We start from the raw sequence: 12,102 nt of genomic DNA, 5'->3' as shown, positions 1-12,102 counted from the left end.
CCTCCAGACCCCTGTTCTTTCAATCTATGACACCAATGTGAACACTCATGTCAAATGTAAACACAGGTATAAACAACTATGTTCTGTCGGCAAGCGACTTCATTACGTGCGAAAATGCATACAAAAACACACAAACCATGAGTCGTTTCTCTGCTGTCGCCTGTGATAGTTTTTTGAAAACATGGCAGATGTGTGCGACACCAGAGGGAAATTGGGTGATTACCCAGTACTCTTCCTCTATCTCTCAAAGGTTTGTTGTGTAACAGATTCTCTCTTCGAAATACTGTATAAAGAAGACCTCAGCGGTCCTCAGAAACCACAAATGATTTCCAGTGCCTTTCTAATTTAGTTTCAGCTCACGATAGGGAATGAAAAGGTACGGAAAACAACTTGTGGCCTTCGCATCGTATCCACCTCTCACAACATGCGTGAAAAACAAATAAAAATCAGACTGGAACGAACTACATCATGGACCAGCCGACTTTATCGGCTTGAGTGCTGCATTTGTTGTTCGGGATTTGTGTTTCGTTCAAGAGTGACGTATGTGACAAGAACAAGCCACAGTCTTCGTGGTGGCATTGCTGTCCAGCAGTAATCCCTCACAGTGGAATAAAAGGCAAAGCACAACTTTGTGGATGCAGCTAAGACCCCAGTTACTTGGACATACAGTCATTTGTTCCAAAATAGCTTTTGAAAGTCGTTGGTTTTGTTTTGTTTTGTTTTGTTTTTGTCGGGTTGCAGCAGTCCTCCAGTTCTCATTGCGCATCGTCTACAACTCATAGCAGCACTGAACCATACCTTCGTCACCTAAATCAAGTCCTTCATGTATGGCTGCCTCTGCTGGATGAGGCACATCTGTCTTCCTCCCAGCCGCATTCAGCAGGCATCAAAGTTTAAGTGACAGAGCTAGCTGTGATACTTGGAATAGTGGTGGTCCTGCCCTGGACCTTTCTCCTTCTGCCTCCTCCTCCTCCTCTGCCCCTTGTGCCATCCTTGCCATTCCGTCCTCGCCCGTGTGGTTTCTCCCTCTCTCTCCCATTTGCATCATCTTGTCGCTCACCCTTATTCTTCCGGTCTGAGGTCAGGACATATAGAACACACAATTAATCAGTCATACAAGGACTCTGATACATGTTGGGTGGAACAGTGTTTCCACTTGTCAGAGTAAAATTAACAGCACAGATTTGGAACAGATGACAGTGGATGATAAGGAATGTGTTGAACTAGGGATTGCGGTTGAGTGGTTTTTAATCCAAGCAACAAAAAAGAAATGTTGTAAACCACATTCACATACACATTTAATTTAGGATCATTCCAGTACGATGAATTTGTGCCAAACTTGTGTCATTACAGTGCAACAGTAGCATGCAGTACACCATGAAAGCAAGCAATTATTAACACTTATGTGAAAGAGAGAGGTGTGCAGCTGCAGCTCTGGTTCGATCGAAATATTTGCAAAAATCAGATCCAGGAAAGTCATTTTTCCCAACTAAATGCTGTATTTCTCTGCCGGAGGATCAAGGGCCTGCAGAATCAGTGACTTTTAAATCTTTTAAATGTTTCAGTATTTCATTATTTGTTATTTCTTTTATTATTGTTGTAGTTTTTTTAGTTTATCACACGATGTTGGCAGCATCAGTACCTAGAACTTAATCGTTAAATCACACACACACGCACACACACACACACACACACACACACACACACACACACACACACACACACACACACACACACACACACACACACACACACACACACACACACACACACACACACAGTACACTATGTATAAAAGCATCCATCCCAAGTGCTAGTTGTTTAGGGGTTCTGCTTATTTGTTTATTTGTTTTTTCTGAATCGCAAATGAGAACTTTAAGAACACTCTGGAGAGTCGAATTCCTGTCACAAAATCCTCTTTGGCTGAGTTGTCAAGTGCCCAGTAATTGGTCCATAAAGACTCAAAGAGCTGTCACAAAGTGGAAATGGACATGGAGTGTCAGATGGCTGTTATTTACGCAGCACTCAAAAGCATTTGGATTTGTTTATCTGACAGAGGGTAGTAACGCTGGAGGATGTTTGTTATGAACTTGTGCGTCGAGGATCCCTGCACATCTTTGAAGCTGAGTGAACACGTGCCAAAGGCTGGACAGTGTTCACTACGCAGTCGGGCTTAGGGCGCCACCATGTTTGTCTGGTGCTGTGTAGGTCTGTGTTTATTTCTTGACTAGCATTTTTAAACTTGTCATACAAACAGTTATGATTCTACAGTTTATGTGTGCAGAGTAAGACTCGGAACCAACGGTATGTTACATCTCAAATTCTCACATAGAGCTGGTGAAATTCATTATATGATGGTCAGGCCCAGTCAGTGCTGTTGCTTTGGACGACCGTAACACACAAACACCAGTTGACCGCAGCCCCATTGAGGCACTGTGACTTTCCGCTCAGCTGAAAACCAGTGGCTCTGTCTCAACCTGAAGTGAACAAACAGCAATGACTCACAATCCAGCATTTAGACACAAAACATCCCTGCGGAGGCAGCTGGCTCATGTCATGCCAGAAGATATTACAACCAGCATGATAAACATTTATGCACATTTTTGTTCACACTTTAACCTGAGCTGTAAAAACTTTAATTTATATCAGTGAGGCTCACTGAACTCTCCAGCCTTTAAACGTTCCTTACGCAAACTCTGCAGCATCTGAGTGGACGTACTTACTGTGTGAGGACGTAATTACCTCTATAACAAATCACAACTGGAGCCAAGAGAGGGGACTCCATCAGTTTATGACAGCCCTGATTGCACCTCCTCTCCATCCAAGCTAAACAATTTTTGCCTGACAAATGCAATAGCACATGCAGAATTCTGTTTTTGCGTGAGACCCTTTTGTGGAACTTTGGGTGAAAGGGGAAAAAATTTGTAGTCAAACCAACACAAAGCGTGAGATCTGCAGACCACTAAATCACTAATGTTATACAAGGTCTGCCCCCAGTGTTTTATATAGCCAGCCTGCCAGCCAACTCCCACAGATGAATCCACAGCTGCACTCTTTTTGCATACAGTGAGTTTACCCACATGAACTGGTTCTGGTTTCGAAGTCGTGGTGCCATCACCCATGAATTACCTCAGAAAAGAAAATTTATTCCTGTACATTTTGGCAGGGAATGACTGTCTTTTATTACTTAGCAGCATACGATGGACCATTCAACTTGCCTCAGTTTCAACAGCAGACCGTTCAAAGACTGATCGCTCATGACACCTCATACTTGATCTCATCCTTCTCTTTCTGGACCCATCCCTTGCTTCGCATCTGGCAGTCAGCTTAGCACGGTTGTTATAGTTTATAATATTCCAATGCTAATGAACTTTCTGAACATAAATCTAAAATTCTTTCCAGCGTGCACATATCACAAAGTGTCTCATTTCTCAAGTTGTTTGGTCACAAAAACACCCTTTTTCTCTCTAGACACCAGCGCAGATCCCTCATGAGGAATATAATCTTTTTAGTTTATCTGTTTGAGATTACACCAGGCTATAACAAGAGGCGTTCCTATTATATAGGCCATTCTTTTTATATGAACTAGGATTGACAAATACTTTTAATGGCTCCTGATGGTCATATAGATTTTCTTCATAGAGACATTATAGCATTTTGTTGCTTAAACTGTGACATGACACGTCACCTCTGCTATTCCACAGTGCCACCACTTCAGAACAACCAAAACTACAGACACCAAACCACCTCTCTTTCATGCTTGTGTCCCTAATAAATTGACAAATGAGTGTATGCCAGACAGCGTCAGTCTACATCCAGGTCTTTGGAGCCCAAAAAGAAAATGGCCAAGCAAAGAGGAAGGTGCTGGAATGTGCAAACCTCCTCCTTATTTACACATTCACATGTTGCAACATCTGTACAGTTGCCAGCACTTTGCACAATTGTTGCTGCTGTGTCTTCAAATCTTTTAAGCAGGTCACTGTCCAATAAAACACTGCTTGTTTTCTAATCGGTATAAATCTAGTCCAATTCTTGGTTGAAGTTGGCACATGACGCTAACCAGATAAGTATATAGTGGCATTTTTTAGGCAAAGAAATATGTTGATAACGGTTCATTAGCAAGAACTCCTTTGGAGTTCAAAAGAACAAAGCTAACAGCATGAATTAAAACTGATTAACAACAGGCCCACTCTTCTATCTGCATTTCATAAACTATTTTATGATCCCAGCACCACTGCTGGTAAAAATGTGATTTCTTTTAATTCAGCACACAAGACCAAATGATGAAAAACAAAAATAATCTGGGTCATTGCCGTGTTTGCTTCACTTTTCCATCCAATAAGTTCTGGACCGATTGGCCAGATCCGTCATTTCTTAGCCTTCACCGCAAATGAGGCCAAGGATGACTGATAAGCTGTTGTAAAGTTGATAATGGTTGCTAATGTTGGCTGAATGACTGTTAACCTGCAGGAGAGCAAGCTGCTGTGCGGATGCTAAGAGCCAAGCAAACATGTCATGGTCGTGTAAACCTCACGCTTCAGTTGTCTTTAGAACAAATAGCACTTTCTCTCTCTGTTCCTCGTCCAGCTTTGCAGTGCGTAATGTCCGCCCTTCATCTCCTTGGCACAGGACTGAAGTTTATTGTTTACATGCTGAGAAGTCAGGAGATTCTGTATCCTTCTGTGAGCGCAGCCAAACCAAACCCAATCAACATGTTGCGGGTCACAGACACACTGGCGGGAATTTAGTCCTTTGGAGGTTGAGTAATCCTTCCATCAGTCATCACGAAAACTGATGGAGGCATTTCATGAGGCACATAGAGCTCACGGGTTGTTCGTGTGTTAACCGAGGACAGCTATCAGATGTACATGTACTTCGGCGGTTTACCTCTCACACAGGGAGTCTTGACCACGAGGCACTTTCTTTTCTCTCTCTGTGGCGCACAGGGCTGAGACGGACAAAGGCCGGCGAGGTGTCCAGGTTGTGGACATGTGGAGGTGGAACACGAACCCTCGACTGTGAGCCTTTCTTAAATCCACATGTTTTGTTCTTCTTCATACAAGAACTCACGGGCTCCACTCGCCCATTTCACACTCGTTAGTGCGTTGACCTATAAAATATGGAAAAAAACAAGCTCCAATGTCTGACATTGTTGTTTTGAAAACCTTTTTGGTCCTCACACTGAGAAATTAAGCTGAGAATAATGGTACTTCTCCAAAGAGAATGGACAGATCACTTGTTATATACCAGAAAATATAACAAAGATATTGAATCGTGTGTAGGAACAGGGTGTTGTCTAAAACCTGCAAGAACGGCAGCCCTCAAGGACGACTATTACTGCAATACTGAGTAACGCCACAAGGCGTCTCCTTTGGTTTTGTTCACCATCTTGCCTGCTCCTGTACATCCACCGGGAAGGAACTTTGACGAATCCTCTCAGTAATGAGTCGGTGTTGGTTGTGCTGCCTTGGTCTTACTTCTCATGTATAATTAGTCAACGTAGTGCCTTGTATAGTTTATCTGAGAAGCCGTAAAAAATAAAGTACCGCGTGGAAATCCCCATTTCTTGGTCAGTCGACTTTCTGAGCCTGAACCTGCTATCTGGAGCCCCGACTAACTGCTAATCCTGCTAGCTTCTCTGCCTCCACCCTCTCATGTTACAGTGATATTCTCTGTGGACAAGCAGTGTAAGTCAGATGAAGCCAGAAAGTAGTAGTACTGTAGTTTTCTCAAGAGTTTACTTCCAAACATGGCTGGCTCCTGAGGTGAGGTGATGAATATGATGACAACTTCACACCTCGGTTGAAGGTCACTCACCGACACACTCCATTGTCTCGTTGGCAATCCGCTGGCCAGCAGGGCAGCTGACGTAACATCGGCCACTGTGTGAATACAGGCCCTCCTTACATTTTGTGCAAAAATTGCGATTGAAGCACGCTTCACAATTTTCTATTTTACATTCTGAAAGACAGACAGGAACAAACAAAGAGGATAAAATCATTTCAGGCTCACCGACACGAGTGAAACACAGCTCTCATTCATTTCAACATTTTCTGTTTTTGTGATGAATTCACTGAAATAGTTTCTTTCATTTCAAAATTCCTCTGCACTGCTCACTTGAACTCACTTGGCAGAAAAAAACAGCAGACAGCTCTCCAGAGAGATGAGAAGAAGAACTTGAATTTTCCTCTGAGAGATTTATTAGTGATTAAACGACTCAGGGTCTATTTAGGAAGATATTTCATGAGTAACAAAAACACATGCAGCACAGGCCTTTTTCGAGGGGTGGAGGGGGCGCATTTGGGGGGCATGAGTGAGTACCGCCAGGAGTGCATTGCTTCAGTGAGTCTCTCTCTCTCTCTCCAGAGAGAGTTTCTTCACACCTCAGACTTACAAAAACAACATATCTGAAATCTGGATAATGAAAAACAGGGACAAAAAAAGACATCCCCAAGTAGATTTGGTTTCATCCTCCTAATTCTGGCCTTTACATCTGAATGACCTGGACTAAAACAATGGAGAGAAACGGGCATATGTTGGTTTTCATGTGTCGATATATTTCAGATGTGGGCGGAATTTGAGAATTTCTTCTCGTGCCAGTGTCAGAAAAGATCTAAACTGAATTCTCACGTAGACATTAATGTTCTTGCCTCGTGCTCCCAATTACTAGTTTAAGCCACTGGCAGTTGACTCAGTGCCCCATTATGTAGCTGAATAACGTAAGCTAAATGTCAGTAACAAGACAGTGCTGGATCAGAGCTATGAAGCTGGATGATTGGATAATAACCCAGGTTAGCCACTGCGGGCCTCTCAGAAGAATTTGGTGAGGATATTCCGGCCTCTCTGCAACAAATTAGGACAGTGGAAGAGTACAGAGGAATAATACAGAAATCGAAAGGGGTTGTTTGTCGTAAAATTGCCATGTGAACACGACTTTCCAAGTGTATACGTGACTAACTCGACCTTATGACGCTAATTCAAATACTGATACGCTGATTCAGACACTTTTGTGGATATTTCAGTACAAGTGATGTATCAGATGCAAAAAACACATATTCTCCTGCTCCTGCTTTCTAAAACTTCTCAATGTGAGATAAAAAAAAATCTGAAAATATTACATCACTGGAGTTAAGGGTGTTATCTGCAATGAAATTATGTAACGTGTTGATAATAAATTTTCTCGCACATCTGACAGATATTATGTAATGCATGAATAGAAAGAGAAGAGAATAGTTTGCATCTCTTTTTTTGTACAACAATAATCGCTACAGGCTGCTGGACACTGGAGCTGCAAACCAAAGCGCTACACTTAAAACTATCGCAAGCATGAAACAATAACAAAGAGACATAAGAGCAGTCGCCAATAAATGTGATAACACAAAGTGATAGCAGCCGCATAAATATACATACTCAGATGTATTTTCCGAGACAGACAGTTTTCCTCTTCTATTTTAGAAAACACGCTTTTACTTCAGACGCTCTAATGCAAAGCGTCTACGGGTACCGTGAGACATCGGAATAAAATGTGTAACATGGACTGTTGTTTGGCATAAAACCTACCATGAAGATGAAGTCCAAATGCATACAACCAAGAATGTATTAAAAATATATTTGCTGGTATTTTTGTTCTGAATACCCACGTATAAGCACACATTGGAAGCATATGGAGATGCTGGCACACCTCAGCTAAAAGTATCAGGCACCGGAACCAACCAGAGGAAGTATGTTTTGAAGTACTGAAACTTCCCCGGCCATCCTGAAAACCGTCCTTCAAATAATCACTTCTCGACAGAATGAGAGGAATAAATACAAGCACACTCCCGTAGAGTACAAAGTACCATCATACTGCGTTTAAACTAGCATCATAAACCCCCTTTGCCGATTTTTACTACTGTTTAATGATCAAATACTCACGGGTGCATCTGTTGTTTCCTTCTGGGTCCTCATGCCAAAGTACCCCATGGGGCAGGAGGCGAGGCACACACCTATCTGGCGGATGTCATTGCGCTCCAGGTAGATGAAGAGCTTGGGCTTACATTTAACGCAGCCGTTGTACTCTGAGCATCTGTCACAGCCTTTGGGGCACGATGGCAGCCCCTCTGTAATAACTGTGGGAAATTGAAGTAACGGAAAGAGAGGAACCGTCAGGTTGAGGAGGACAAAACAGCAGGGTGTACAAATACACAGAGTAATGAATTGTTTCCAGCAAGATATTAATTCTCATGAGAAAATAAAATATTTTGCCCATTAGAGCAACATGACGAAACATTATTTTGCTGCCATCTCCATGGATACAGCTGTAAATGTCACTCTAGCACGCAGGGGTTAATGTTTGCAGCTCTAACCGGGGTCCCGGCCAAACATCTTTGTTTGAACAGTTACTTCAAACTGCTTGCTAGAGATCCGTAACAGATTTTCATTTGGAGCAACCCAGGAAATTGGTGCTGACAGCCTACTGAGGAACCAGTCAAAGTCAGGTGACTAACATCACACGGAACCTCCAGCGGGAATCAAATACTCCTTTTGTCTGGCCTTTCTGAAACTGAACTATAGGTGATCCTGAAAAAAATGCATTCATGTGCGTGCAAGGGAACATGGGGCTAATTATCATGTTGCTCTGACGTTGCTCTGAAATTACAGTACAGTTATTTTCTACTATCTATCAAATGTGTGTTGAAATCCGTGTTGTTTTTTTTATTTGCCAGCATTTGGAGAAAAAAGTAGTTAAGATTGAGTTACAGTACTGTGCTGTAACATTTTGACATACTCGCACAAATCCATCCATAAAGGATTCATTTCTCTAAAATGCCAATGTTACGGTTAGACCTTTTTTTTTTAATACTGATGAACCTGACAGAAGATTAGACGAAAGCACATGGTCTGTGGTGTTGTTGTCTTCAATCTGACTTGGAGCTCATTCTTAGTATTTGTTATCAGTTGTATGCCTTGTAGGACAACTGGTCGAAGACTACTTGAAATCTGAACCACAGGCATGAACTTGAAAGTGTTTTTATAGCTACAGGGGAGAAAGCCTCAGCTGACTGTGACGTAGTAGATGGACTCACCCGAACTGTATTTATCACAGAGACACAGGAAAAACTGTGTCAAAAGTGTATATACAATTTGAAACATATCACTTTTATTTTCTTCCGTCAGTGGAGTTTTATCAATAGCACATCTGTTGTGAAAGACTCCAAACCGATGGTGAGGTTCTACTGACGTCAGACAAATGCTTACAACACGCGCAGCACGGATCAAGTTGAGAACTTTGAATTGTCAGGTACTTGTTCCATTACATGCCCACAGGGCCAGACTCTGAAAGAGCAATGGCTTTGTGAGTGAATCCATTGAAACTCCTCTATAAACAATCCTAATACCTATAAAAGTTTTACATAAACTGTGAGAGCTATAATCTCAAAATGAGGAAGAAAGACAGGCTGTTCAGGGGGAAACGATGAACCCAACATAACCCAGCTAGGGAAAACAAGTAAAAGTGATGACAAAATAAACAAAGTGTTATCTTTACGTTTCTTGTTAAATGTTTATAAGACACCCTCCGCTGTGACTCAGACCACAGACACCAAAGGCAGAGGACGTACGGGCAGCGAGTGATCAAAACCACCTGAGGAAGACAAATCTGGGCAACTCACCCCGTCTCTGCCTTCTTGCCTTCGAATGCTTGACAGAATCGCTGTGACCCATGGAGCTGAGGAAGACCATTGCCAGCGCCACCAGTCCCAGCTGCATAGTCCCTGTTGCCGTCCCGGCAACGCAGGGTCCCCCCCTGCAACTAGACGGATCAGGTGGGGGGCCGCCCACTTCCTGCGTGAGACAGGTGGATCCTTCTGCCTCAAGGATGGATGCTCCTTCTTTTCTAATGTGGAACTGTTCTGGCTGTCTGCTGATCTCTCCCTTTTCCCTCCTTATTCCTCTGTGTACGTTTCACTCTACTGGCTGCTGCTCTCTAGTCTGTGATTCTTGGATCCTTGCAAGTCGAAATGAGCCCGAGGCACAAGAAGCCATCACACTGGTGATAGTATTGGCAAAGGAAGAGGACCAATCGGGTTTAGAGAATGGAGTCGCGTGCGGGAGGGAGATTGGGGGGGGGGGGGTGGGGGGGGTTGGGAGATGAGCACGAAGAGAAAATGGACAGGAGATCGTCGATCATCTGGTGGTTCAACCCATGAATGAATCAGAACAGGAAGAGTTTGCTCCAGTGAGCGCCAGAGTTCAAAAGCCTTATTGAAGATGATTTTGAGTAAGTACTAATGACGGGTCTGGGATTGGGAAAAGAGGTGAATGCAGGCTCTTGACCACATGTGATGCTTACACCAACACCTGCTGAGAGAAAACAAGAAGCAGAAAACACAGATAAATGAGAAACCAGTTTGAGGAGAGGATGTGGGGGGGGGTTTTGACATGATGAATCACTGCTTTCCAAATACTTAACTCATGACTGGTTCATTCAAATAATCAGTCTGGAAGCAAGGAAGTAAACAAACCAAAGACTCAAAGAGGTCACTGCAGTCTAAGTGGCACTGGATGATGAATTGAGCGTGTTTATCCTTTACAAATTCACTGTCGTCAACTGTCTCTGAGAAAAGCACCACGCAGTCAGACTAAAGGAATTCTTCATATCTGGAGCTGAGATCTTTTCTAATGTCACACGCAGCCTGTATTTACAGCTCTTGTGTGAAGAGGACACAGAGAACATGTTAGGAAGCAATGGGAGGTCCTCCCTCACGGCTCCATAAAGACAAATAGGACCATATTTGGCTGCTGAGCTGTTGAAGTACTGAATCACACAAAGAAAAATGCCATTTGGTGCATCTAAATATTCCAAAAGACAACATATCATCCTCTGTTAAAGTAAATCAAAGGTTGCAAGAATGGAAAATATGATTTATGTGGACCGATAACCTTAAATGTAAATTTAGTCACTGAGCAATGTGTTTTATTTTCCATTGAGAGCAGTGACGATTGTGTAGCATGAGAGTTTTGAAGTAAGGCACGATGAACATACACATGAATATAAACCAGCATGATAAATTAAAGGAATCTGCAATTTGCAAAATGATTCAGGTTGAACGGCACATGAATGCTGGATTTATCCACGAAACTCATTTCAGAAAACTGCCGTTCTTGAGTCCTTGCCACCATTTAGTCATCTAAGGTTGCAGAATGCCAAGAAACTAGGAGATTTATCACAAGAATCCATAAAACAATGAGCAAATTAAGTCACACCAACTGCGTACGGTTATTTTATACAGTCAGTGAGGGACACATAAACATTTTGAACGTTTCCCCTCCACATGACTCACAATATCACTGACACCTCTCTGCTTAAGTCCAATTTACACTAGCAAGAGTGGCACAGCCAGCCCTCCGCATCACCTGTTGATGACTCGAGAGAGTGAAGATTCATAGAGTATGTCTGAACTACGGGCGCCAACCGTCCCTTGAAAAGCGGAATTGCCCCGTATTCACTGAGTCTGTAAAATGCCATTGGAATTAAAGAATAACAAGGCGCCTTTATATTAAAACTTATGTTAATGCGGAAGGATGAAGACATTCGGGTCGACTGGCCCTGTCAGCGAGGTGTCCCTTATTTATTTTTCAAGGAGTTGGCAACCCTAGTCTGAACACGTCCTTTCCAGCTCTGAGTAACTGAGAACATGTGCCAGAGAGGCTTTCATAACCCAGCACTCCCACTGACATTTTGCAAACAGCCAAAAAGCTCACCTCAGCCCATCCACATTACCTCCCACGCAGGAGAAAAGAGACAGTATCAAGCTGGTCAATTATGAAGAGGACTCAGAAACTCAGAGGTCCATCTGCACTACAAACCCATTTGGTTAAAATACCATATGACAAGTATGTGTCACAACGGGGCAACATAAGTGACAACGTGTTTGTTTGGAAAATGCTTCTGCTCCTTCATCCGTGTAACTGGCACTTTCGGTGTGCGCCCCCCCCCCCCCCATCATCAGAGCCTGATGAAACTGAGCCTCACTCATCAAATAGTCAGGAGATTAAATTGCCTCCTTTGTAAGTTTGAAGTTTGATCTATCAATTATTCAAAGCACTGAAAGGGAGATCCCA

General features: G+C 42.9%; 1 protein-coding gene across 1 annotated transcript; it reads right to left on the bottom strand.

The window, feature by feature from the left end:
- Positions 1 to 893: 893 nt before the first annotated feature.
- LOC144741661 (R-spondin-1-like) lies at positions 894 to 9,747 on the bottom strand. Its single transcript, XM_078624167.1, is given in 8 exon segments — positions 894 to 1,075; positions 4,888 to 4,959; positions 4,962 to 5,069; positions 5,072 to 5,110; positions 5,818 to 5,961; positions 7,915 to 7,941; positions 7,944 to 8,108; positions 9,651 to 9,747. Coding segments are annotated over 8 exon segments (834 nt in total).
- Positions 9,748 to 12,102: the final 2,355 nt, after the last annotated feature.

Source organism: Lampetra planeri, unplaced genomic scaffold (genome assembly GCF_965212315.1).
Source record: "Lampetra planeri unplaced genomic scaffold, kcLamPlan1.2.h2 scaffold_646, whole genome shotgun sequence".
Lineage (NCBI taxonomy): Eukaryota > Metazoa > Chordata > Hyperoartia > Petromyzontiformes > Petromyzontidae > Lampetra > Lampetra planeri.
The sequence above is the reverse complement of the archived record's forward strand: the minus strand, read 5'-3'. Positions and strand labels throughout refer to the sequence as shown.